We start from the raw sequence: 26,523 nt of genomic DNA on the forward strand, positions 1-26,523 counted from the left end.
ATTTTAAAAGTCTGGAGGAGGCACCAAACTCTCTTCCATAGGGCTCGCTAGATGGAGGCATTGAAGATCCTCTGGTATAGGTGTAGGATAGGGATGGAGGGAGAAATTAGATTCAGTTTGCGTTTAAAGCTGAATTTATCAAATTCAGTATGAGAACCAAAACACAGCCTTATTATTGTTGTTGTTATTATTATTATTATTATTTATTAGATCTATTAGTTGCTTGATACCCGAAGGTCCCCAAGAGCTTTACCCCATGTTAAAAGAAAAATAAATAAAATGCACTATAAAAACATAACAATGAACAACAAAACAATAGCAATAGCACCTCCCACGCAGCCACAGGAAGGTTTGGCAGCATATTAAAAGCAAAATATCATCTCAATCTTATCAAATGCCTGGGAGAAAAGGTCCGTCTTTACCTGGCACCGAAAAGATGACAATGAAGGTGCCCAGTGGACCTCACTGGGGAGCATATTGCACAGATGGGGGGCCACAACTGAAAAGACCCTCTCTCTTGTCATCACCCTCCGAGCCTCCCTCAGAGGGAGGACCTAGAGAAGGGCCTCAGAGGAAGATCTAAGGGTCTGGGTAGTTTCAGGATAGGTGTTACGTGCTTTGTTTGCCTTGAACCCGTCAACAATCAGGCAGCCGCATTCTGCACTAATTGAAGCTTCCGAACCATTTTCAAAGGCAGCCCCACATAAAGTGCATTGCAGTAACCATACCTTGAGGTTACCAGAGCATAGATTACTGTAGGCAGGTTTTCCCTGTCCAGATTAGCATTTTCATGTTAATGTCTCCTAACCTACACATGTTTATATGTTGTATTGTTTAATGCACACATTTTTGCAAAGCAATTTTCCCAAAGGCAATGCATTTTTGTCTGCTATTTTGACTAATGTATGCACATTGCGCACGTTGTACCCTAGTACAGCGTTCTTCAACTCTGGATCCCCAGATGTTGCTGGACTCTTAACTCTCATCATCCCTAGCCAGCTTAATCAGGGATCGAGGATTATGGGAGTTGTAGTCCAAGAACAACTAAGGACCCAAGGCTGAAGAACACTGCCCTTGTATATTCATTTTTTTACACATTACTTGGTTGGAAAACTGTACTGCAAAATTCTCAGAAGTGCAAATTTCAAAGGATTGTTGTGCTTTGGTTTGTATGTCATTTCAGAAGTGCAAGGTGGGTAGGTTCACCTTTAAATGCAAGGTGAACCCTTAAATATTAGACAGGCCCCATCTCTGTTATCTTTCTGGTGCCTACTGAAGACCTTCCTCTTTCAACAAGCCTTTTAAGTTGAGACCTTATCCCAGTCTGCGTCTGTGTTGGAATTGCTTTTTAATGTTTTTAAACCTTTAAAAAAAAAAAACCCCAGTATGTTTTTAACCTTTTTTAAAAAAAGATGTCTTGGAAGCTTTTTAAAAAATGTTTTTAAAGATGTTTTGTTTTAATGTATATTTATGATGTTTTTTTTTTTTTTTTTTTTCAATAATTTTTATTCAGATTTTCATAAAACATACAAGACAAAATCATAAAACATTCAAAGACAAAAAACAAAATCAAAAATAGTTAAACAAAAAGAAAAAAAGAAAAGAAAAAACAAAAATAAAAAATAAAGAGTAAAATATTGACTTCCCATTTGTCAAAGATCAAATCAGTTATAAGTCTATAATATATAACAATCCTGTCTCTTAAGTCATATTATAAAATCACTTTCCTCCAGTAGTTATCTTACTTAATCATCAAATCTCATAAACATTACTTTATTCTTTCCACAAAAAGTCAAAGAGAGGTTTCAATTCTTTAAGAAATATATCTATCAATTTTTTTTTCCAGATAAGCATATCGATTAATCCATCTCATTACTAATTATGATAATCTTATTGTCATAACCATAGTCAAAATAAACATTTCAATTAATCCATCACATCAGAATCTGTTAGGTTCAATAATTTCAGTAGCCATTGTTCTATTATCTCTATTAGTTCCATTTTCATCTTCCATCTTCAGTAGTCTTGTTAAGTCCAGTAATTTCAATATCCAATCTTCCATTATCAGTATTCCATAATAATCTTGCTGTCAAAGCCATAGTCATATAGTAAGAGTCTGATGGGAATTACCTCTATCCCAAATATTTTCTTGCCATCCATTCTGAATAGGTTGCTGAAATACTGCTGTAAAATCATATCTCTGTTCTTTTTTTCAAAATACACTGGGTCATCTCTTAAAAGTTTTTCCATTGTCACATGGCTGCAGTTAATTCCATAGATTTTCTCTATATTGGGCTCCATCACATCATTCCAGTCCAGAAGATTATCCATGCCATTGATAACTTTATCTCTAGAATCTTCATTCATTTCTTCAGAGATAACATTGAGTTCCAAACAATAGATTTTATTTCTAAAGTCCATAGACTCCAAATCTTGTTCCTGTTCCACGTTGGTTCCAATCTCCGGGATCTCCTCTCTCACAGGGACCCCTATTCCAGTCTCCAGGGTCTCCTCTCTCACAGGGACCCCTGTTCCAATCTCCGGGGTCTCCTCTCTCACAGGGACCCCTTCCAGGGTCACCTCTCTCACAGGGACCCTTATATCTTTAATCTCCTGCTTCATTTTACTCAATTCAATTTTCATTATCTCAATCTCATCCATTATTTTCTGAAACATAGTTATTTCCAGATTTTCAGCCACTTTCTTAATTGCCATTTTAAAAGAAAAATATAGGAAAACCACTTCTTATTTCAGCAACAATTGGGTTAATACTCCAAACTTGGTGACATCACAGTATAAACAGAGCAGACAGCCTTATCTCTCCAATAGTTAAGTAAACAAAATGCAGTTCCCAGGATCGAAACAATTAATGGCAATCGTCAAGAAACAGATTCGTCAAAATAAAATAGACCAAAAAGAGAGTAGTCTCAAAACAGTATAATATTTTTCAAAATAAAAATCTGGAATAGAAATCCCTCTTCTGTGTATATCTTTAGAATGCAAATCCAGGACAGCTTTTTGCAACAAAAACAGAGATAAGCTATTAATTAGTGCGTAGCAGAGAGAAGTTATGGCTCCCCAGTGAGATGTCAAAAACTGATCAATCTGGCAAATCTCTTTTAAACAGCAACAATTTAAGTCAAGTAAAAGAAAAATATAGAAAGAAGGGTGCTTGCCTGTTAGTGCGTTCTCTCTTAGAAGATAAGATGAACGTTCGCTTTAACAGATAGAGCTTGCTGTTGAAAATCCGTCCCACCTTCGTCGGCTGGACCTCGTCCCATAAATTAATGAGATCTGGTCGTCCCAACAAAAATAGGCTTTGAGGTTAATCTCTTCGTTTCTCCCTACCCGGGAGAAGTTTAATCAGTCAAAAAAAAAAGAAAAAACTGACTGATATATCTGAATAAGCTTCTTTTGAGGCAGGAGCCCGTCTCAAAAGCAGGCACAGGCTAAGTCACCCTTCCCGGAAGTCCTATATTTATGATGTTTTAAAGTGTTTTTAGTGCTTTTGTTTGCCATCCTGGGCTCCTGCTGGGAGGAAGGGCGCAATGGATCTATCTATCTATCTATCTATCTATCTATCTATCTATCTATCTATCTATCTATCTATCTATCTATCTATCTATCTATCTATCTATCTGTCTGTCTGTCTGTCTGTCTGTCTGTCTGTCTGTCTGTCACACAGTTTTGAAAGCAACAAACAGAACTCCACTCAAGCTTGCTCTGGATCCCTATAAGGATTCTGTTAATCACCACATGGCCTGAACCTGGAGGACAGTACCACCACTACTTAGCTCCTGCAAGTGAAGCCCCTCTGAGCATTCCATCCTCAAAGCTCTATAACTGCCACCTTGGTAACAGCATTTGTATTTTAGCAGCTGATGAAGGTGGAAGCTGAAACATTTTGTTAATACAATAAAAACCTCTGTTTTGTTAATCACAATTACGTTCATATATATATGAACTGTCATTGTTTATAGTTTTATCGTTGTATTGTTTTATTATGATGTATTTTATTGAAACAAAGATGTATGTCGCCTAGAGTGGCCATTGGCCAGATAGGCGACACAGAAATTATATTATTATTATTTATTATTTATATGAGGGCAGCAACCCTAAGAGTATCAGTCTAGCACTGGAAGGTAGATCAACACAGATTAGAAAGAAAAGGGCAGTCTAGGAAGCATGGAGGTTCCTCCCTCTGTTTGTTTTTCCCATGCAGACTCAACAGCCTTCAGGGCTAGCCCAGTTGCACCCCACCCTTCCAACAGCAAATTCCAATCTGAGACCTCCGCAAGTGCCTGGAAATCACAAACGTAGGAACTTGCCTTCTTCTGAGCCAGGCCCTTGGTCCAACTTGCTCTGTAGTGTCGACACTGACTGGCAGTGACTCTCTGCAGGATTTCATGTAGGGAGTCTCTCCCATCTTATCTAGATATGCCGGGGATTGAACTTGGGACCTTCTGCATGCAAGTCAGTTGCTCTGCCACTGAGTTGGGGCCCTTGCCCTGAAGCTTCAGAGGAGCCAATTGGGCATCTAATTATGACGATGACCTGCTGAGAGCTTTCAAAGGAGGATGAAAGGGGAAAGGCCTTTTCCCTTGCAATCTTTTCTGAGATGATGCAATGCAAAAGGAATATGGCACGGACCAGGGGATGGAGGCGTGCATGCTTGAGATGGTTTCCTGTGTCGCTTGAGGAATGCAGCCCTTTTGCACTCCCCGGCTACTGATCTTTTCCCCTTGCCGTCTTTTAGGTGTGCCGCGCTTTGTATTATCACCCTGTGGATATGGCATGAGCAGCTGCAGAGCCCCAGGGGTTGGGGGAAAGCAGTGAGCAGATGCTCCAAGCAAAGATTGGTTCCGAGGAAGAGCATGAGGCCTGCATGCTTTTTAAAAAAAAATCCTGGGCTGGGATTTTGAAAGCAAACGGCTATGTTAAAAACACGCCACCTAATCAGCCACGCTTAATTAAATCCCACCTGATCCTGGAGGGGAGTGTTGTCCTCTGGGTGGCGGCTGGTAAATTAAAGTTTTAACAGGCTCAGGAAGAAGTGGACTCAGACATTTACAAGTTTTCAGGAAGTCAGTCATGGTTCTGGTGCCTGGTTGTGGACCCCTTTCCACTTATCCGCTGACCAAAAATCCCTGGATTTCATTATGCTTTCCAAAGAGACTTGCAGCACCTTTATTCTCCATATGAAGGATTACTAGCCACCACGATCCACCCATTGGTACCATTGAGGGCTAGTCCGTTCAGGCAAATGAGGCACTGTCCAGCCCACTTCAGTCTGCCATCAGCCAGCTTCCACTTGCCTGCTGCCTTATTTACAGCTAGTCCAGGGGCTGGCACTGGTGCTGCCTGCCAACATCTTCCTCTTCAGTTTCAGTGTGGCTCTTTTAGAACTCAGCAGCAAGAAGAGTGGGACAAAACCACTTGGCTCTGCCTGTGATTGGCTGTGGCTCTGCCCACTGTTGGCCTCTCTTTATTACGCCCTACAACTTCCAATGGGCACTGGCCGCCCACCACTGATTATTACAACTTGCTGAAAGACTGTGCGCTTTCTGCTCTCTGCTATATTCCTTTGTTCTGCAATAGTCTGTGTTGATTTAATAACCAAGAAATGTCAAAGGTCCTGCTTGCGGGTTTCCCAGAGGCATCTGGTTGACCGCTGAGCATACAGGATGCTGGACTAGATGGGCCATTGGCCCGAACCAGCAGTAGGGCTCTTCTGAGGTTCTTAAAACTGACACTGGAGGCCTTCAAGAGGCAGCTGGACAGCCATCTGTCGGGAATGCTTTGATTTGGATTCCTGCATTGAGCAGGGGGTTGGACTTGATGGCCTTATAGGGCCCTTCCAATTCTACTATTCTATGATTCTGTAATTCTAAAGCCGCACTCCCTCCTGAGGCTGTTCTCCCATAAGAGATGCTGACAGGGTGATGACTGCAGCCTAAGATTGCAATCCTATGCTCCCTCCCCTCCCACCACCCTGCACAGACTGGGTGGTATTCCATACTAGTCCTACTCAGAGTAGATCCATTGGCATTTGTAGATATGATTAAGTTCGGTTCATTCGTTTCAGGGGGGCCTGCTCTGGGTAAGACTTAGTTGACATCAACCCCATGTTTGGCGGAGCTTTAATGTGAAGCACTTTGAACTCTCGAAAGCATGGAACGTAGGAGACTGCCTTCACCTGAGTCAGACCATTGGTCCATCTCGCTCAGGAGTATTGGCACTGGCTAGCAGCGGATTTCAGGCAGGGAGTCTCTCCCAGCCCTACCTGGAGATGCCGGGGATTGATCCTGGGACCTTCTGCATGCAAAGCAGGTGCTCTATAACTGAGCTGTGGCTCTTCCTTCCTTGTTTGATTGATTGATTGATTGATATCCTGCCGTTCCTCCCAGTAGGAGCCCAGGGTGGCAAACAAAAGCACTAAAAACACTTTAAAGCATCATAAAAACATACTTTAAAATATGTTAAAGCAAAACATCTTTAAAAACATTTTTAAAAGCTTTACAAACATATTTTTTTTTAAAAAAGAAAAGGTTTAAAAACATATTAAAAAGCGATTCCATCACCATATAAATGTGTTCCAACACAATATAAATGCCATCATCATCATCAAATGCTTTGATTTGGATTCCTGCATTGAGCAGGGGGTTGGACTTGATGGCCTTATAGGCCCCTACCAACACTACTATTCTATGATTCTATTATTATTGTTGTTGTTATTTCTTGGAATTACAGATGATACACTGACACCTTTCTTATACCCCTTGTGATATGGTGATATCATATGGTGATAAGCATTGGTGATATGGTTAAGGATATATCCTCCTGATGGCAATAAGCACATCTCTTGCTTGCCAGGGAAGGATGGATTGTGACCACATGAAACAAGAGCTTTTATAATTCACTTGAAGATGAGAGGACTTATCTCTGCAAAGTCTCCTTCCCTTCATAAGCCCTCCTCTTTTCTTCAGTCATACAGGCCTTTCTCTTTGATCTGCATCCTTTAATAATGGGAAGACCTGGTGATACCTGTTGCACTCGGAGAGCCTGACAAGTGGCTTGTAATTCTCCCTTCTCCGGTGCAGACCTGACAACAGATTAGGGAGGATCAGGAGGGTTTTTTTTTTAAAAAAAATTGATTTAATTTTTTATTCCTGTTATTTTGGAATAGACCACCTGGCAACTTTGTCGCGGATGCGGCCAAGAGGGATTTAGAAGCCCTTGGGGTTCCGTTCAGTGCACATGACAGCTTATGAAAAGAGCCAAAAAAGGCAGCCTTGAGTTTGGGGTGGAAGGGAGGATGCTAGCTAATTAGCACTGTTGAGTGGCAACAGTGGATAGTGTTCTAAGCTGCGTGTAGCAAGTCAGTCAGCCTATTCCTATATTCCTTTCCCTCTACGAGCAGAGCCATATGTATCCTACGATTCAGTGCCAAAAAAAAAAAAAACCCATAAAATTTTCTGTCAGTTCCTGGCATCTTGGGAAATTCTGTTTCCATTTTCTTTCCTTTCTTTTTCTTTTAAAGAAAGCTTTGAGAACGCATGAGCTGAAATTGAGGGGATGCATTCTGCAAAACAATTTGCCTTCTGTGAAATTCACTTTCTGCTTCCCCCTGAGGTATGTGTGAACTGAGATGAAAACATTCACCTGTTCAGAGAGAGGGTTAGAAATGTTGTTGCCCTCGCTCTGACTTGGCTTTGTGATGTCTTGTTAGGAGTTGGTCTTTAGCACCTTACCCCCTGTGTGGTCCTCAGGAAGTAGAGAGGCTATATGTCATACTTCACGGGAAACAATCAGCTTTTTTTAATATTGGCAGTGATGGCTTCTTGAAGAGCTGTTCAGAGGATAGTCATCTGTTTGAAGGGCAATCTGATCAAAGTCCAGTTTAGAGATTTAAGATCCATAAGAGCAGGAGCCAAAGCAGGCTGCACAGGTTGCCTGGTCACAGTCTTTGCTACTAGCAGATGTATCATTTTTCTGTTGAAATTATAATCATTATTTATAAATTTGCATATGCAAATTTTATGCAAGTTTATGCTCTGTTTTTGATCACACCTTTCACTTTTTAGGTGAGGAGTAAGTTGTCACCCTATCAAGAAGCCTGGCAGGCTAGGACTTAGGGGAAAGGGTACCCGTTAGGTAGGAATTTTATCCTGAAAATAGTCAAGAGACCTCCCAGCTTGAATACTGTCAGCTGACTCTCCAAGCCAGTCAGCACACCAGTCCTTGTGAAGCCCTTGAAGCCCAGCCAGATCATCAGTCTCAGAACAAATTATTATTTATTATTTATTGAATGTATATCCTGCCCTTCTTCCTGAAGGAGCCCTTGGAAGCAAACAAAACAATTTAACAAGGAAAGAAAAACATGCTAAAAACAGTTTAAAACATTCCAAAACACAGTTAAAAACAGTGATCTTCGGATTGCCAGAAACTGTCTGCTTCAGCCGTCAAGCGCCTGGGTAAACAGGAGTGATTTCAAATTCTTCCTGAAAGTCAATAAGAATGAACAGAACCATCACTGGGGAGGGCATTGCCACCACTGAAAAGTCCCTGTCATGGATCAGCACTGACTGAGCAGTTGTTTTGAATGTGGGACGGTACCACTTAGCTGATTCCTTTTCCTAACTGCTGCCTCAGAGTGTGACACCCTGCCTGCCTTTGACCTCACATCTATTTGGGGCCCATTTAGTCCTCCAGCCTGTCTTTGACCACATCTTCTGGCACTCATCCCAGCTGCAGCCAATCTCTGAGCTAAGCCAAGGGCCTAGCATGTCATCACATAGCCTGACAAAATTGGCTATGTGGTGTTGTGATAGCATCATGCTGGCCACGTGTTCTCTGATTGGCTAGAACATACAAACAGCATAACAGACTGAAACAATGCAAATAGCAGGGAGGTCTTTCAGTGAACACTGCAGGGAGAGGGCACCTTTGTGCACTAAAAATGCTGACTCTCAAAAATTTGGCTCAGCTTTAGTCTCTAGTCCTTATGGATGAAAAGAGAGGCTTAGAAGTGTGTAGACCAGGGATGTGGGACATCTGGCCCACAGAACAAACTTGGCCCTCCAGCGCATCCTAATTTGTCCTGCAAAGCTGGTTTTTTCTCTCTCTCCCAGCAACACTCACCTGCCCCACATTGCTAGGATTGATTCCACTCAGGATTTCCCAACCGGAGCAGAACCAATCCTTGCCCAAAGCGAGGCTTGCATTTGGCGCCAAAGGCAAGTACAGATTAAGTCAGTGCATGTTGAGAATTCTGTAAAGATTGAATTCCTCCAGCATCCTACCTGGCAGTCCTATAATCCTAAATCTAGATGCCCTACAATTTAGTTGTTATTTTGTTGGCTTAAGAACTTTGACCCTCTGATGTACTTTTTTTAGAGACTTATCGTCGTCTTTGTGTTTGGGTTTTTTTAAAAAAGAATATTTTGTGGGTGGCATTTCCCCTTTTCCCTCTGCCCACTCGCCGCCTCCGTCGTCTACCTTTGAAGTGAAATAATTTATCTCTGCAAGTGACTGAATAAGTAAAATGTTTTTGGAGCTGGGAGCCCTGGCATGAAAAGAGCCCATTAACATGCCGGCTGCAGTACTTGAAAGAGTCCTAGGTTCACTTAGACATGACCCTTGGGGGCCAATAAGAGGAAGAAAGCTATTTCCATGCGAGTTGCCGTGTAGTGGCTGGGGCGGGCTTTTTTGGCGCGGATCTAAGCTTGCTAAATTTCGCCTGCTCTGCTTACAAATCATTCCTTCCACTTCCGACATTCAGTGCCGAGCTTCATGCAGCCAAAGCAGGACCACTCGTGCTCAAAAGGGAGGCATCAGCAGACTTGGGGAAAGGTGTGAGGTTTGCAGAACCACATAAGAAGAACTTTGAGGGAGGAGGCAGTGGGGAGATGCTCCCAGTTGGATCTCTGGTGGCTCACCGCGATGGGAAAGCTGCCTGCAGAGCCAAAGCTTCCTTCCTTGGGGAAAGGCCATTGCTCAGTGTTTGCATGCAGAAGCATCTCCAGGTAGGGTTAGGAAAGACCCCGGATTGAACCCCCACAGAGGTGCTACCAGTCAGCGTAGACTAGGGGAGGGGAAACTTTTTGGCCTGGGGCGAGGCGATCTTGATCTCCCTCCACCCTGTGGGTGAGGGCCACCTACCTGTCAATCATCTGATGTCATGATGATGCCAGGTGACTGGTAGGCAGGCAGTCCCGCTCAACTGTCCAAGTTTGCCTTCTAGGGAAGGGATCTGCTTCACCAATTGTGTTCTCCGCAGGCAGAGCAGCACCCAGCAGGATTGAACCCTCCACTCACCAGCTGATGAGCAGAGGGTTTAATCCTGCCAGCTGCAGTTTCACCAGCACCTTCCCCACAGGGAACAAGCTGGCAAAGCAGCACCCAGCAGAATTGAACCCCACCCACCCTCTTTGCCCATCAGCTGACATCACCCAGTGACATCAGCTGATGGACAGGTGGACATGGATTGGCAAAAATAGCCTTGCAGGTCAACTTGGACCCCCTGGTGGGCCAAAGGTTCTCCACCTCCAGTGCATAAATCCTGAGCTAGATGGACCAGTGGTCTGACTCAGTATAAGGCCATTTCCCCTGTCACTGTGTTCTAGCTGCTGACATCATGATGTCCTTGAGTCCGGCTGCATCTCTGGGCACTTATGAAGGCCTTCCTTTGATTCGCCTCTGCATCTTTCAGCAGCAGCCTGTTCCTGGGAAGATATCTTTGCTCCCACCCTTTTTTTCTGCAGGATATTCTGTATTCTAGCTCAGCTGTGCCTTTTTCAGTCTGTCATTCCAAGCACTTGGCCACTGGATCCGTTTGCAGTTGTGCTGCCTTAAAATTTAAAAATAAAATAGAAATCCCCGCCTAGATTTTTTTTTTGAAGACCCCAATTCCATTTTATCTCAACAATCTGACTGCTTGCATATGATAAGCTGAAGTACAGAATGCTAATCGGACAGGGCAAGGTCAGTTTTGTATAAAAGGTGTCTTGTGCTTACAGGCTGGGCTCTGCAAGGGCGATTCTCTCCATAAGATTTTTGTGACAAGGAGTGTGTGTGTCTCTCTGTGTGTGAGAGAGTGTGTGAGCATTTGTTTGGAAAGGGCCCAGTTCCCGCTTGAAAACAATCATGAACTCTAGTTTACAACTCTATTCAGTTTGCAAAGTTGTGAACTTTAAACCATTTGTAATTAAGTTAGTAGTACTTTGTTTGAAATGCGACAAGAGTCCAAAATCTGCCTAGTTTCCATGTGTGTGTGTGTGTGTGTGTGTGTGTGTGTGTGTATGAGAGAGAGAGAGAATTTTATTGTATGTAAGAAAGGGCCCGTGCCAGTTCGAAAGCATTCCGTCAGCCAAACAGGCTGGTATTGATTCAAGTTCGTTCTTTATCCGCTAGCCTCTGCTTTTACCGATCTGTGCTTTCCCCTCATAAAAGGCATTAATATTGATATTAAGATGCTAATATTGATATTTTTACAGGAAATATCAATAATTTTTAAGGAAATATCTTTAGTTTGAAATGAAATATCAATAAATGAAAGGAAATATTGATAAAATTATGGTTCTTAATAATGATATTTTAGAGGCAATTTTTTTTTTAAAAAAATCCATTTTTGAAAATAGCCATGGGAAATCGTTACATAAACATCCAATCTGCAATGATAGAGAATAAGTGAATTAATGGAAAATTCTGTACCAATCCAAATTGGGTGGAATTCTGGCACATCTCTAATTGTGTGTTGCATGGGGGTATTTTTAATAGTGTGAGTGGTTTTGTGTGTGTGTGTGTATGTGTGTTTTAAAAAGCAGGATTTAAGAAAGAATAAATATATGTTGGTTTCCACTACCGGAATCATTGTCTTGCTGTTTGACTCACATTTTTCTAGTTGCTTAGGGAACGCTTTTCTTTTTCTTCACAAAGTATGCTTCCTTCCGCGCCCCCCCCATGACCTTGCAGAAGAACGGGCACCGCTGCTTTCAGATTCCCTGACTGCCATCTGGTGGTCATCTGTGGTGTCTACTCAGTCCTAGTTTAAATTATCTGGCACCAGCGTCGTCGTAATAAAGGGTAATCATCCAGCTGCTGCACCTCAGGGCAGGTGTTATTAGCTGTTTCATACTCTAGGCCCACCTTGAGCTCTATCATCATCATCATTACTCCTCCTCCTCCTCCTCCTCCTCCTCCTAATAATGATAATAATGAATCTGCCCTTCACTCAGAGGACCCAGGGTGGGTTACAATAATTTTAAAGTACGGCATTAAAAACTATGAAAAACAACCAAAATCACTTGCAACATGGGGAACCACTTTTAAGCTTTTTACTGTACTGTCTGTTTTCTCTGTCTCTCCCCCCCCCCCGCTACATCTCTCGTCTCTTTAAGGTTTAGGAGGGCTCCCCATCAAGAAAAGCGAAAAGGCAAACTGGTCAAGAGCTCAGCTGCAAAGAATCTCCGCTCATATTGGCCCCGGAACCTGTTTAGTTCAACTATCATTGCAGATTTCTCATATTTATTACAACCCAAAGCAATTTGATTGATCATGTGCACTTAGAATGAGTGTTAAGCCAAACCTCCCTACCCCACCATAAAAAAAATCGCAACATTGTTTATGGGCAGCAAATCACACACTCCCCCCCCCCAAATCAAGCCACCACCCCCCTTAAAAAAACCCTCTGCCATTTATGGACAGCAAAACTGGAAGGATTTGTGATTTTTCAGACGGGGGAGTGAATTTGGGGGCAGAGTGCGCTTCTGTTCTTTTAACGTACTCAATGGGACCAGAGCGAGTACGTAAACCGAAAATGTCCTTAAAGTGGAGCACTACCTTTTAAAACTTTTTTTTACCTTCATGCGGAGCCTCAAAGCCCTGCGCTAAAGCCTCTGCTGCTGCACTGCCGCGCCTCTCAGCTGATCGCGATCCTGCCTCCCAGCTGATTTGCGGTGGCGTGATCGCGTCTATTTCTACCCCCATGCGCTAAAGCCTCTGCTGCTGCACTGCGTTTCTGGAGAAATACAGGCATGTGGAGCATGTACGTTATAGCGGGGCGACGTTAAGTGAAGCGACGTTAAGCGGGGTATGCCTGGTATACACTGCTTGATCCTTGAAGTTTCTGTGTACTGAAGATCACCAAAAACACACAGTGGATAAATTAAGTCAATTAATTGACTTAATTAAGTGGATTAAGTCAATTAATCTTAATCATAAGGCCAAAAAAGTTCCTTAAAATGCTTGCTGAAACTATTTCATACCCCACTTTGGCTCCTCAAACTCGACCCAATTTGAGCTGGAGGTTTCCTTTTGCAGTAGTAGCAGAAGTGAAAATGGGTAGAGAAATGTTTTTCTCCCTGGGCTTACCTCCACAGATTGTGTTTGCTGCTATTTGCATCTTTTAATTCACATTGTTCACATGACATTACCGGCAAACAGACATCACATAGTTTTCTCCCTGTAAATACATATTAACCCAATCCACAGATAATGTAAAAGTGGAGAACTTTATGTCTCCACTCTGCTCCACTAGTGGTTGCAGATGGTTTGCTTCAATGTTTTTACGTGGTGTGTCAATAGTTACTTTTTTATACACCCCTTTCCAAGCTCACTATATCCTCCCTTCTTTCATTTTCTGTGGGTTTACAAGCAACTTCCAGCTACTTTCCTCAGTTCTGCTGGCCTTTTTTGTGTAGCTGCAAACAGCCATGGGGACAGATTACTGACAGTGTTCTACAGCTGTTTACTGCAACAAGCAGCCCTGCTTCGTGGCAGATGAATGGTGCCTTTATTTTTATTTTTCCCCTAACTTGTGTGCTAAAGTGTAATACTGCTTGAACAAAAGTTTGTACTTTCTGCGGTATCCTAGCAACCATAGGCAGTGATAATACAGGTTATAGCACTTCCAGGTTTTTTTTAATGGAACTACTGCACCTGGTAGAATAAACTGAGCGTGCTCGATTCCCTAACAACCAGAGGGAGCGGAAATGTAAAACTGGAGGGCATGGTCATAACAAGCAGCCCCACTTCTTGGCAGATCAATGGTGCCTTTATTTTTATTATTTTTATTTTTCCCCTAACTTGTGCACAAAAGCGTAACACTGCTCAAACAAAAGTTTGCACTTTCAGCTGTATCCTAGCAACCATAGGCAGTGAAAATACAGATAATAGCACTTCTGGGTTGTTTTTTTTTTAAAGGAATCCATGGCAGCTGGTAAAATAAACTGAGCATGCTCATGGTTCCCTAGCAAACATAGGGAGTGGAAATGTAAAATTAGAGGGCATGGTCATTAAGAAACTACATGATTGATCCTTTATAGAGGTAGGACTGCTAGTGTGAATTGAAAAGTCTGTATTTGCAGCTAGCATTGAGCATTCACTACAGACAGTGCAAATAGAAAACAGAGATAAAAACAGCATCTTTAGTATGAAGTAACACTCCCGTGTGGCTAAGCCATATCATGGTCATCCAATAAAGCTGAATGCTGGGAGATTCAGGATAGACAAAAGAAAAGTTTAATGTTGGGATTCACTCCCACAGGAGGCAGTGATGGCCCCCAAGCTGAATGGCTTTAAAAGAGGTTTAGACAAATACATGGAGGGTAAGGCTATCAGAAGAGCCAGTGTGGTGTAGTGCTTAAGGTGTTGGACTACGACCTGGGAGACCAGGGTTCGAATCCCCACATAGCCATGAAACTCACTGGGTGTTCTTGGGCCAGTCACTGCCTCTCAGCCTCGTGAAAACCCTATTCATAGGGTCACCATAAGTCGGAATCAACTTGAAGGCAGTACGTTTACATTTTAAGGCTATCGGTGATTGCTCACCACAATGGCTATGCTCTGCCTGCATGGTGAGAGGCAACATGCTTCCGAATACCAGTTGCTGGGAATCACAAGTGGAGAGAGTGCTGTTGCCCTCAGGTCCTGCATGCGGGCTTCCCACAGGCATCTGGTTAGCCACTGTGAGAACAGGATGCTGGACTAGATGGGCCATTGGCCAGTTCCAGCAAGGCTCTTCTTACGTTCTTGCAGCCATGAGATCTTTTTTCTGTGGCCCTCCCAGATTGAACCTGCAGCCCACTGCCAAGTTCAAGTAGTTACGCAGATGTTTAAGTTGACTCTGGACATGTCTAGGTTTTAATTGCCGCCACCTTTTAAAAGACCACGCAAGAGAGCAATTAGCATTTTGTTGATTGTATTGTTTTTGTTTTTGTATCTTCGGCTCATTACCGGCATTGATTGACCTTTTTGTCTCTTTCCAATCATGTGGTGTGCTCCGGGAAAAAAAGCAATGGGGGGAAAAAAAGAGAAAGTGGTGCAGACAATTAGCTATATATTATGCAAGAAGTAGCAAGGACAGTGGGAAAAAATAATTAAGATGATTTTGAATTTAAGAAAATGGATTTAGGAGAGAAGCAGGTGGTTAATGGGGGTCGGAACAGCTGTGCCTTGCAGGGATCTGCCGCTGAAGATACTTCAAGGAAGAGTTTGACGGCGCCGCACACAGCTGGAAGAACATTGCAATAATTAAACAAAAATACCTTTCAGAAATGGGGCAGCTGGATGGATTAGGGAGGGCACTGGCGCCTAAGAAGTGGTGCGTGCACGCCTATCTTTTGTTCGGATCTCTTGCAGTGCGTCCAAATGGAACATAGAAACGGATGCGTCCAGTAATACAGCCACAGGGGGAAAGTTCCTGTTTGGCAAGAGTTTGACTCCTGCAATGGGGCACGTAGCTCAGAAGTAGCGCATTTGCTTTGTACAAGGAAGGTCCCATGTTCAGTACCTGACATCTCTGGAATGCTGCAGGAGGGGAGAGCGCTCTTGCGCTCAGGTCCCGCTTGTGGGCTCCTGTGGGTGTCTGGTTGGCCACTGTGGGAACAGGATGTTAGACTAGATGGGCCACTGGCCTGATCCAGCTGGCTCTTCTTATGTTCTTATTTCCAGGTAAGGCTGGGAAAGATTCCGGCCTGGAGCCCTGGAGAGCCACTGCCAGTCAGTGTAGACAGTACTGAACTAGATGAACCCATGGACTGACTCTGTATAATGCCGCTTCCTATGCTCCTGACTTAGGGCTGGAACAGGCCCTGGGGGGAGCTGGTAGTGTTCCTTCCCCACACATTTCTTTTCAGTGGCACACAGTGACGGCCGGTGGCTCCATGTCAGTGGGGCAGTGGCATCAACTCTGGGTTTTAGGGCTGAAGCACCCTGGATGGCTGCTTGAAAGTTTGGACTAAAACCCAGAGCGGATTCCACTGCCCCACTGACATGGAGCCACCGGCCGTTACTGGGGGTGCAGAGCCCTGCTGGATAAAGCCAGTGGCCCATCTAGGCCAGCATTCTGTTCTCGCAGTGGCCAGCCAGATGCCTGTGGGAAGCCCGCAAGCAGGACATAAGCACAATGGCACTCTCCCCACTTGCAGTTCCCATCAGCTGGTATGCAGAGGCCTACAGTCTCCAACAGCGGAGGCAGAACATAGCCATTGTGGCTAGTAGCTGCTGTTCACTTCATCCGTCATGAATTTGTCTAACCCCTTCAGATCGTAAGAAGAGCCCTGTTGGATCAGGCCAGTGGCCCATCTAGTCCCCACAACCTGTTCTCACAGTGGCCAACCACTTGCGCATGAGAAACGCGCAAGCAGGATCTGAGTGCAGCAGCAGCGCTCCCACTTGCAGTTCCCAGCAGCTGGCATCCTGGGGCATGCTGACGGCGACAGTGGTTTTGCAGGCCCTCCTTCTCCCTGTTTTAATGCTAATGCAGGAGCTGGCAATGTGGCCCTTGTGGGTCCCCACAGAGGCCTTTTCTGGAGCCCCCAGGATCCTCTGCACTGCTCCTCGCCCTCACTCTGAAATGAGGCTTGAAAGAGCCGTTCTTTTGCAGCCAATAGAACAGATTGTGAGTTGTTTATGTGGGGCGCCACAAACAGTTTCTCCAGCTTGCAAATATGCCCACAGGCCCTAGAAAGGTTGGCGCCCCCTGTAAGCAACATGTGTTTCTTCACTTATTTCACCTGCTGCTTCTTTTGGGAGCCCTGCTAATCATTCTGCTGAATGGGACCCTGGGCAGATGCCCCAAAGTCCGACCCTGATGATGACACCGCTCCTTAAGGAACCCTCCCCCTTTTACTTATGAACAGAGCAAATGCCTGAACGCTGTCTGTGCCTGGTCTGGTTTGGCCCTGAGGGTTCTTAATTCAGTGGCTTCCTCTTCCCACTGCTTACAAGTGCCTCTCTTTATCTAAATTGCAAGCCTGCAGGCCAAGGACCTCTGTTCTTCTTTGAATGCTATGTTTTTATTTCATTCAATACCTCATTGGGGTTGTTGGGATATATATATATAATGTGCACCGCCCTAAGGCCCTGATGGCATAATAAAGATTGCTATTAAACCGTTGCACTACAGAGATACAGCAAAATGTGCCTAAAAGCTTTTGTTTGTTTCTTTGTTTAGGCAAGCCTACCCAGGCACGGAATTTTATGTGAATTTGTTCTAAAACAGCTTCTTTCATTTCTATGAATGTTTATATGTCAGCTTGCTTTTAAAGTTTGATTGTAGTTGGTATTTTTAAAATGACTGTTTTGTATTGTTATTTGGCGTTTATTTTTATGTGAATCACCGTGGTATCTCTTCTTGAAATGAAAGGCGCTCTATAAATGATGATCATAATAACGATGATGATAATATAAACCTGTAGAGCTAGGGTGGGAAATCTCTAGCCCAGGGGCCTGACCAGGTCCACCAGGCCTCCAGATTGGTCCCGTGAGACCATTTCGGACAAGCCACGCCCATCTGCCCTAATATGAAGCAGGGATGGGTGAGAATTTCGATTCAGTTCGCATTTCAAGTAGAGTTTATCAAATCCGCACTTTCCGAAACAATATGAGAACTGAACCACAGCCATCCTTCGAAATCTGCATTTATTCGAATTTTGGGATGCAGTTCGCCAACTAAACAACATTTACAAAAATGCACATATTAGGGGAAAGTGTGCATAAGAATGAATGCCTGAGTGAAAATAACATGCAAAAAGGCACGAAATGATGAGAAATGGCTTGCAAAACTGTGTACCTTTGTCAGAACTGCCTGCAACAATGTGTTTATTCACACTAAAATGGTGGAGAATTTTCATGAGGATTTTAAAAAAAAAATTCGCAGATCACTGTAGAAATGTAGAGGACTGAATTTAACATTGGAAAAATATGAAACTGAGAGAGCCGAAACAGACAGGTCTTTCTATCCCTAATATGAATTCAGGTGTAGAGCAGGTAAAGACTTGGCTGAGCCGGAAGGGTGTTTGGTGGGTCCTGCAAAGTCCCTTTCAAAGAGACCTTTCAGCTGATTGTCGGGCCGCTGGAAGCTCCTTTCAGAGCTCTGCACAAAATAGGGCTTTGAAAGAGGCTTCCAAAGATCCCTGTGAGCAAAAAAAAAAAAAAAAGGTCGCCTGATGTCGTGGTGGTGTTCCGGGGTTAACAGATGCGTGGCCATGTGCTTTAAATGTATGGCGTAGATGTGACTCTAGACTCTTTGTTGTGTTCGCTGTAATAAGGCCATATTCACACCAGACATTTATTCTACTATTATACCACTTTAAACAGGCCTGGCTTCCCCCCCGCCCCAAAAAAATCCTAGGAAGTGTTTTTTGTTAAGGTTGTATCTTGGTAAGGGGAATAGGGGTCTCCTAACAATTCCCAGAGTGGTTTATCAGTCAGTCCCTCTTTCCCAGGGAACTTTGGGAATTGTAGCTCTGTGAGGGGGAACAGGGGTCTCCTAACAACTCTCAGCACCCTTGACAAACTACAGTTCCCAGAAATCTTTGCGGGAAGCTGGGACTGTTTAAAATGGATTAACAGTGGAGTAAACGTGTGGTGTGAGTGTAGACTAAAACTACCCTTTCTGGAACCGCTGTTATAAATCTTTTGTACCTTCCCTTTGCTTTTAGGCTTTGAGCTGCTGTACCAGCCAGAAGTGGTGCGGCTTTATCTCTCGATTCTCACCGAAAGCCAGAATTTCAACACCCTAGAAGCCGCAGCAGGGGCTTTGCAGAACCTCAGCGCCGGAAACTGGACAGTGAGTGATGAGTGTCCTTCTTTTACCCACACTGTTATTTAGCTGATATCCGACAAGAAGAGCGGGTATGCCCACTTAACTTTCAACAATTTATTGGGAAGGAAGATCTGTCCTCCCATCCCACCCCCGGGTCCTTTTATGAGGGTCATTTATGCCTAAAGTGGTTCAGGAGAAATCAATGATTTGGTCCATTCTCTATTTTCTTAACATCATTCATACATCAGTTCAGAATTTGTATTTATTTGTTTACAAAAGTATTTAGCTATACTGCCCTCTTGCAAAACATACAGGCAGTGTACAGCAACATAAGACTCCTTTTCAAAACAATCACTAAAATTCCTGGCTACTCAAGTAAATTTTAGACAACTGTATGGGCCAGAAAATAAAGTCTTCAAGAGATGCCTGAAGATCAAAAGCAAGGATGTTTGCTGAATCTCTGCTGACCACTCTGGGAGATAGGATGCCGGATTAGTTGCACCCAGTAGACTGATCCAATCATGCTTCTGCCTTCTTAGCACCCAAAATCTGTTGTGTTTATATTAAAAGATGTGTATAGAGACATGGGCCTTAGACTTGAAGCCCCTCTAACCTTCTTGCTTGTTCCCCTGCTCCTTCCTTTCTGGTCAGTGGTCCACATACATCCGGGCAACAGTGCGAAAGGAAAGGGGACTGCCAGTCCTTGTGGAGCTCCTCCAATCCGATTCCGACAAAGTGGTGAGAGCCGTGTCCATTGCCCTGAGGAATCTCTCCATGGATCGCCGCAATAAGGATCTCATAGGTACATTCCGAACAGTCCCTGTAGCAAGGCCGTAGCTCAAGTGGTAGAGTGTCTGCTTTGCATGCAGAAGGTCCCAGGTTCAATCCCCGGCATCTCCAGGTAGGGCTGGGATGTCTGGAACCCTGGAGAGCCTCTGCCAGTCCGTGTAGACAATATTGCGCTTGATTGGACCAAGGGTCTAACTCAGTATAAGGCAGCTTCCTATCTTCCGATCCCTAAAGTGAGGCACAGAGGACAGTCCTCCCCTTGCCATTTTTCCCATATTGACATCATAATGTGCAAGAGCCCTGATTGGATAAATCCGATGCTTAAATTTAGGGTGTGGGGGAGGTAGAGGAGCACTCAATGATGTTGCCTACAAGCAACTGTGCCTCCAGCTTGTTGCCAGTCACTTTATTTGTATTTTATTTCATCTGTTGTTATACCGCCAAAGTTTCTAAGCGGTGTACGTAAAGATTACAAAAAGCCTACAGTGGAGAAAATGGAATTATAAAATCAGAAAACTTTCTTTAAAATGCCTGCTGAAATAGAAAGGTGTTTGTCAAGCTCCCGAAGTTCAACAGGGAGGGAGGCCTTGTCTCACCTCAGCCCAGAAGGAGTTCCATGGAATCAGGCCCACCATACTGAACGCACAGCGCCTGGTGGATATGAGCTGTGCATTCGAGCCAAGGCAGCTCACTAACTGCGACTCCTCCCAAGTTCTCAGTGATCGGGCAGGGATATGAGGAATCAGGTGGTCCTAAAGGCATCCTGGACCTGAGTAATTAAAGGCCTTGCAAATTAATACAAGAACCTTGAACTTGGCCCCGGTAGTATATGGGCAGCCAGTGCAAGGTTTTAAGCACTGGAATTATGTGTTGGCAGTAGACTGTCCCCATTAACAGTCTAGCCACAGCATTTTGCACCAGCTGGAGCTTCTGGGCCAGGCCCAAGGGTCACGTGCAAGCCAACGCTCGTAGAACCCTCAATGAAAAACACAAGTTCAATCTGAAGAGCAGAGGGGACCTGGTGTTCCTTTCCATTCTGGGGCCGGGCTGGGCTGGGCGGAAGAGGCATCCAAAGTCAAGAAAAAAACTCACAGTAATGGGTTTTGGGGCGAATTTGTACTCCAGTGAGTTTTCCAATGTATGATGGGCGGATAACTTGACCTCAGATAACATTTGTGTCTGTGGTGTCAGATGAAGTGTGTTTGACAACACCGAGAGCCAGAAAACACCTATTCAGAGGAGATTTATTTATTTATGTAGAATGTTTATGTGCATTTGACTCAATGATGCTCATTGTTAGATGAAAAAACAATGGGGTGTTTTTGTACCCCAATTTACTAACATTAGCTGGGGCAGAAATACACCCCAATAAATTTCTGGGACATTTTATGTTTGTTGTTTCCAGAAGGAGAATGGTAAGTGGTAACTGGCCAAAATTTGGGGATGTTGTACTGGTGACACTTTGTGACAATGTCATAGAAAAACTACCCTGTAGGTCTACATATGTGTAAACTGCACAATGAAAACTGCACCTGGGGAAGGTCTTTACCCCAGAGAAATCTGTAGCTTTTGCCAAAATTGTTTGGCAAAATTGTTTGGCAAAATTGTTTGGGGAGGGGGTTCAGAAAAAAATTGCTTTGGTGGTGATTTGATACCCCTCCTGCACTGTGCATTTTATTTGGGGGAATGTTGAGAGCCAGTGTGGCGTAGTGGTTAGAGTGTTGGACTATGACCTGGTAGACCAAGGTTCAAATCCCCACATAGCCATGCCATGAAGCTCACTGGGTGACCTTGGCAATGGTAAACCCCCTCTGAATACCGCTTACCATGAAAACCCTATTCATAGGGTCACCATAAGTCAGAATTGACTTGAAGGCAGTCCATTTCTATTTTGCACATACCCAGAGCCAGTGTGGCGTAGTGGTTAGAATGTTGGACTAGGACCTGGGAGACGAGGGTTTGAATCCCTACTCGGCCATGAAGCTCACTGGTTGACCCTTGGGTCAGTCACTGTCTCTCAGCCTAACCTACTTCACAGGGTTGTTGTGAGAATGAAATGGAGAGGAAAAGAACCTTGCATGCCACCTTGAGCTCCTTGGAAGAAAGGTGGGATATAAATGTAATAAATAAAATAAAACCTCATTGCTAGATGAATACAATATATCCATTAGTATCCCTCCTCCCCTCGACAGATAAGTTTTGCCTCAATGGCCCCAAGTATTAAAACTGAAGACCAGCTTCATCCTGCTGAATGACCCAATGGGGCAATGGATGTAGACCCCGGTCCCTGAGCCTTGGCCTCTTGGAGGCATTGGTGATGCTGCTTCATGTGAAGGATGTGCATGCTTCATCCAGGGGAGAGCTGAGAAAATGCAAGCCAGTGCTCTTTCCGACCCCGTAAGACTCTTCCGAGGATTCCTTGAGAGCAAACTGTGCTGCAGGAGTTGGCATTAATGTATGGCCTTAGCAACGGTTCCCCAGTGCCTGTGCGACAAAGGTTGCAGAGGGTAATATATGACAGCAATGAACTTTGCAGTACAGGATGCAAACACTGGTGCTTTTTCTCCTGCAGGACATGCTTGCTTTGGGCAAGGGGTGCTCAGAAACTTTCTAACCAGAATCGGGACCTATTGATCCTTCCCGCCCACTTTTTTTTTTTCAAAGTAGAAGCAGCAGCCTTAGGGCCAAATGAAAAGGACATTGGCATTTCACATGTATGTTCTTTCTTTGTTTAATTAATCTAGTTTGTTTAACTGGAGAACCAGTGGTGGTGTAGTGGTTAGACTAGGATCTGGGAGCCCAGGGTTCAAATGCCCACTCAGCCATGAAGCATGCTGGGTGGCCTTGAGCCAGTCACAGTCTACCTCATAGGGTTGTTGTGAGGACACAACAGAGAAGGGAGGAGAACCATGTATGCAACCTGGAGCTCCTTGGAGGAAAGGTGGGATGTATTTGTAATAATAAATAAAATAAATAAATAGCGTGTCTCCTCCAGTTGCAGATCAACAGTCTAATTTTAATATCGAAAGAGGCATGTGTATTTGGGGAGCTTAATCCGTAAGAACATAAGGAGCTGCCTGGTACTGGACCAGACCTTTGGTCCACTTAGTCCCAGTACTGTCTACACTGACTGCCAGCGGTTCTCCAAGTTTTTGGACCGGGGTCTCTCCCAGCCCAACCCGGCAATGCTGGGGATTGAACCTGGGACCTTCTGTGTGCAAATCTGATACCCCTCTCTGAGCTGCAGCCCTACCCCAGGCCTGTCACCACCTCTGGCATCCTTGGGCAGCTGCTGGGGCTCCAGTGCCCTGACTGGGCCCACCACTGATGTTCACCCTCAGAACCCGGTTAATCACTCTCTATCCCCCCCCCCAACCCGGTGCTCTGATCAGCATCGTAAAATTCAGAGCAGCGTGAATTTTGAAAGTCGGCCGTATTTCACTTCACCTATTGTTTTGGAAAGAGCAATTTGGGGAGCTTCACCTGGGAATGCAAACCGAATCGAATTCCTCCTCCATCCCTGTGTGTTCTAGTTTATAAAGGCTGGAAATTCTGGGGATTGAATCTGGGGCCGTTGCACTTACGAAGCGTGGACTCCGCTCTGAGTTACGACCCTGTTCCTTTCTTGAACCGCTGTTGGATGGAACTAACGAGAGCGCTTTCTCATCTCCAGGTAGTTATGCCATGGGGGAGCTGGTAAGAAACTTACCTAGCAAGCAGCAGAGGTCTTCGAAAAACCTGGAGGAGGACACGGTAGTTGCAGTGCTGAACACCATCCACGAAATCATTACCGACAGCGCCGAAAATGCCAGGTCCCTGATCCAGACGCAAGGCATTCAGAAGCTGGTCGCTATCAGCAAATCGAGGTGAGTTTTTAACACGCCCACAGTACGAGAAAGCTGCAGCTTCCTCCGCCTTATCCCCCATTCAGACTGCTTCTCCACCCAGCCTAGTATTGTCTAGGGTTTCAGACAAAGGATCTTTCCCCTCGCCTGCTACCATTTTCAGTGGAGGTGCCAGGGATTGGATCCGATACCTTCTGCATGCAAAGCATGAGCTATAGCATTGAATGATGGCTCTCCTCTTCCACTGAGCGATGGGTCAGGCAGGAATGGGACAGCAGGTCAACACCCTGCATTTCAGTTTGGAAATGGGTCATCAGTAGCTGGTATTTCCGGAGAATCTCGGGGTGGGGGAAATCTTCTTTTCTTCCTAAGAATTCTAATTGGACTTGTAAAGGTAGTTACACTCTGCTAGAGCACAGTGCCTGCTCTATGTTTTGGAAGGCCCTTGGGCAAAATACAAACTGAGAAACTGCCTTACACTGAGTCAGTTCATTCTTCCATCCAGGTCAGTATTGTCTATGCTGACTGGCAGCTGCTGTCCAGGGTTTCAGGCAGGAGTCCCTTCCAGCTGTATCTGCAGATGCCAGAGAGGGAACCCAGGACCTTTTGTATGCAAAAGAAGTGATCTCACCACTGAGCCACACCCCTTCCTCTCAGTGTTCTTACTGCCTATTTGTTTTTCTTTCCCTCTGGGTCCAACTTACAGCACCTATCAGAGAGAAAGAGGACAAGGAGGCATGCAGAGATTAGGCTGCTTCTCCTTGCACTGCTGTCCCACTCAGAGAGGGCAGGTGAATTGGCATCAGGCCCCCTCTTGGGACATGGGCCTTGGCAGGTGCCCAACAGTACCAACCTCTGGTACTGTTTATTAGAACATTCTAAATATTCTAATATTCTAATATTCTAAATATTAGAAACACTTGACATTTCACTTCTTTGGCATATGTCCTGGACATTAATCTCAGTTCAGACAGCAGCATTTGCATTGAACAGTGAGTATCTGTGAGGACATTCTCTCTCTCTCTCTCTCTCTCTCTCTCTCTCTCTCTCTCTCTCTCTCTCTCTCTCTTCTCTCTCTCTCTCTCTCTCTCTTTCTCTGTCTCTCCCTCTCCCTCTCCCTCTCTTGTCCCTTTTCTCCAATGATAAGTTAAAGAGGTCATGAAAAGCATAGACTGAGGAGCAGCTAGCAGAGTCTGTAATAGATGTTTTTGCATATGCTCTAGGCTGTTTGTGTTAGCAAGCTTCCCAGAGCTTGCTGAGATAAACTTCAAGGGGGACACATGGCTTAACCCTCACACACACTTCAAGACTCAGGAGTACCACTGCGCTTGCTCACATGGCCGTTTGCGTGAGTGCTAATTTCTGTCTTGGACTAAAATATATTTAAGTTCTTAAAGACGCTCCCTGTGCTTCTGTGGGAGCTCTTTTTTCTGTTCCAAGCCGGAAAAGAACTTTTGGGGCTCTGATGCTCACTTCATGTTCGAGGGGAGTGTTTCCAAAACAGTAGATACAAAACTCTGTGACATCTGGAGCTTCCTACTTTCGTGTTGCATCTTTTCAGTGTGCAGCTGGAGTGCTTAATGCACACGCCGTAACTGCTTATCATAAATCAGTGCCCTTAAAAGGTTTGAGTTGACTTCAGAGACGAGATCGATAGAATGAAACAATCAGTCATCTCAGGACAGATTCCCTTGCTGCCTGCTCTCTTCCTCAGCATCAGGCATGCTTTTACAAGGCCTCATCATTTAAGGAAATCCAGACATTTATTGGCAGAGTGGGAGACGTTTGTCCTTTCGCAACGTTCCATTATATGGACGGCAATGATAAGGCTGTTAACAAAATCAACTGGCCAGTGTCCAATGATCATAAGGAGATGGGTGATAATCTGAAACAGTTCTCATTTCTGCCACAACAGTGCTGGGCAGAAGCTGCCTTTAGGGAGGGCGGGGGCAAAGTTAAAGGCACACCTTTTGCATGCCGTAACCACTCCAGAAACAACAGACAGACTACACCTGCGCTATACATTTAAGACACTATCATACCACTTTAATAGTCATGGCTTCCCTCAGAGAATCCTGGGAACTGTCATTTGGTAAGGATGCTGAAAGGTGTGAGGAGATCCTTATTCCCCTCACAGGATGTCTTAACAAACAGTCCCTTTTCCCAGGGAATTCTGGAAATTGTCGATCTCTGAGGGGAGCCAATTACTAGGTAATAATGTCTGAACTGTAAACTTTGGCGTTAAGTTGTTGGAGAATTTTGTATTTCTCCTTGGGTTCTTTTTCTGGGGGTCCTTGAATAAAATTTTTAAAGACACAGGCTTGCAGCACAAAGGTAGGCCTTTATTGGATGACAAGTGTACACTTGGTCAGTCTCCCTCCTAGTGAGTGGAGAACTGCAACTTGGCACTGTTTGCCTGGGTTTTTTATACATTTCAGGACAAAGACTTCAGCATCTACCAATCAGGATTTAACACATCAGAATGACATAGACACGATAGTATTACACAGGCATTTTGCATAGGTACATTGTACTTTAACACATCAGAATGACATAGACATGATAGTATTACACAGGGATTACACGGGCATTTGCATAGGTACTGTACTTCTCTGCATCGTGTTCTAGTGAATTTGGTGTTCTAATGAATTTTGCAATGTTCAGTACTTCACATGAAAGTACATTTTTGCTATGAGCTAAGCATGTTAGTTTATGCAATCCTTTCTACGTCTTAGGGATACCGAGATATTCAGTACAGTGTTATCAACTGTTTTGAGTACAAGTAGTTCCAAACAAAAACCAGCGCAGTCCAGGAGAATAGCTCTAAAGAGAAAAAGGGTC

General features: G+C 44.3%; 1 protein-coding gene across 15 annotated transcripts in view; it reads left to right on the top strand.

The window, feature by feature from the left end:
• ARVCF (ARVCF delta catenin family member) overlaps positions 1 to 26,523 on the top strand; it is a 576,381-nt gene that overhangs the window by 519,159 nt on the left and 30,699 nt on the right. For all 15 annotated transcript variants that reach the window (XM_061603426.1, XM_061603419.1, XM_061603418.1 and 12 more), the window contains 3 exons: positions 18,945 to 19,072; positions 19,700 to 19,850; positions 23,511 to 23,703. In XM_061603426.1, coding sequence (XP_061459410.1) covers positions 18,945 to 19,072; positions 19,700 to 19,850; positions 23,511 to 23,703 — 472 coding nt within the window. The remainder of the gene's footprint in view (positions 1 to 18,944; positions 19,073 to 19,699; positions 19,851 to 23,510; positions 23,704 to 26,523) is intronic.

The sequence above is a fragment of the Rhineura floridana genome, chromosome 19 (genome assembly GCF_030035675.1).
Source record: "Rhineura floridana isolate rRhiFlo1 chromosome 19, rRhiFlo1.hap2, whole genome shotgun sequence".
Taxonomy (NCBI): Eukaryota; Metazoa; Chordata; class Lepidosauria; order Squamata; family Rhineuridae; genus Rhineura; species Rhineura floridana.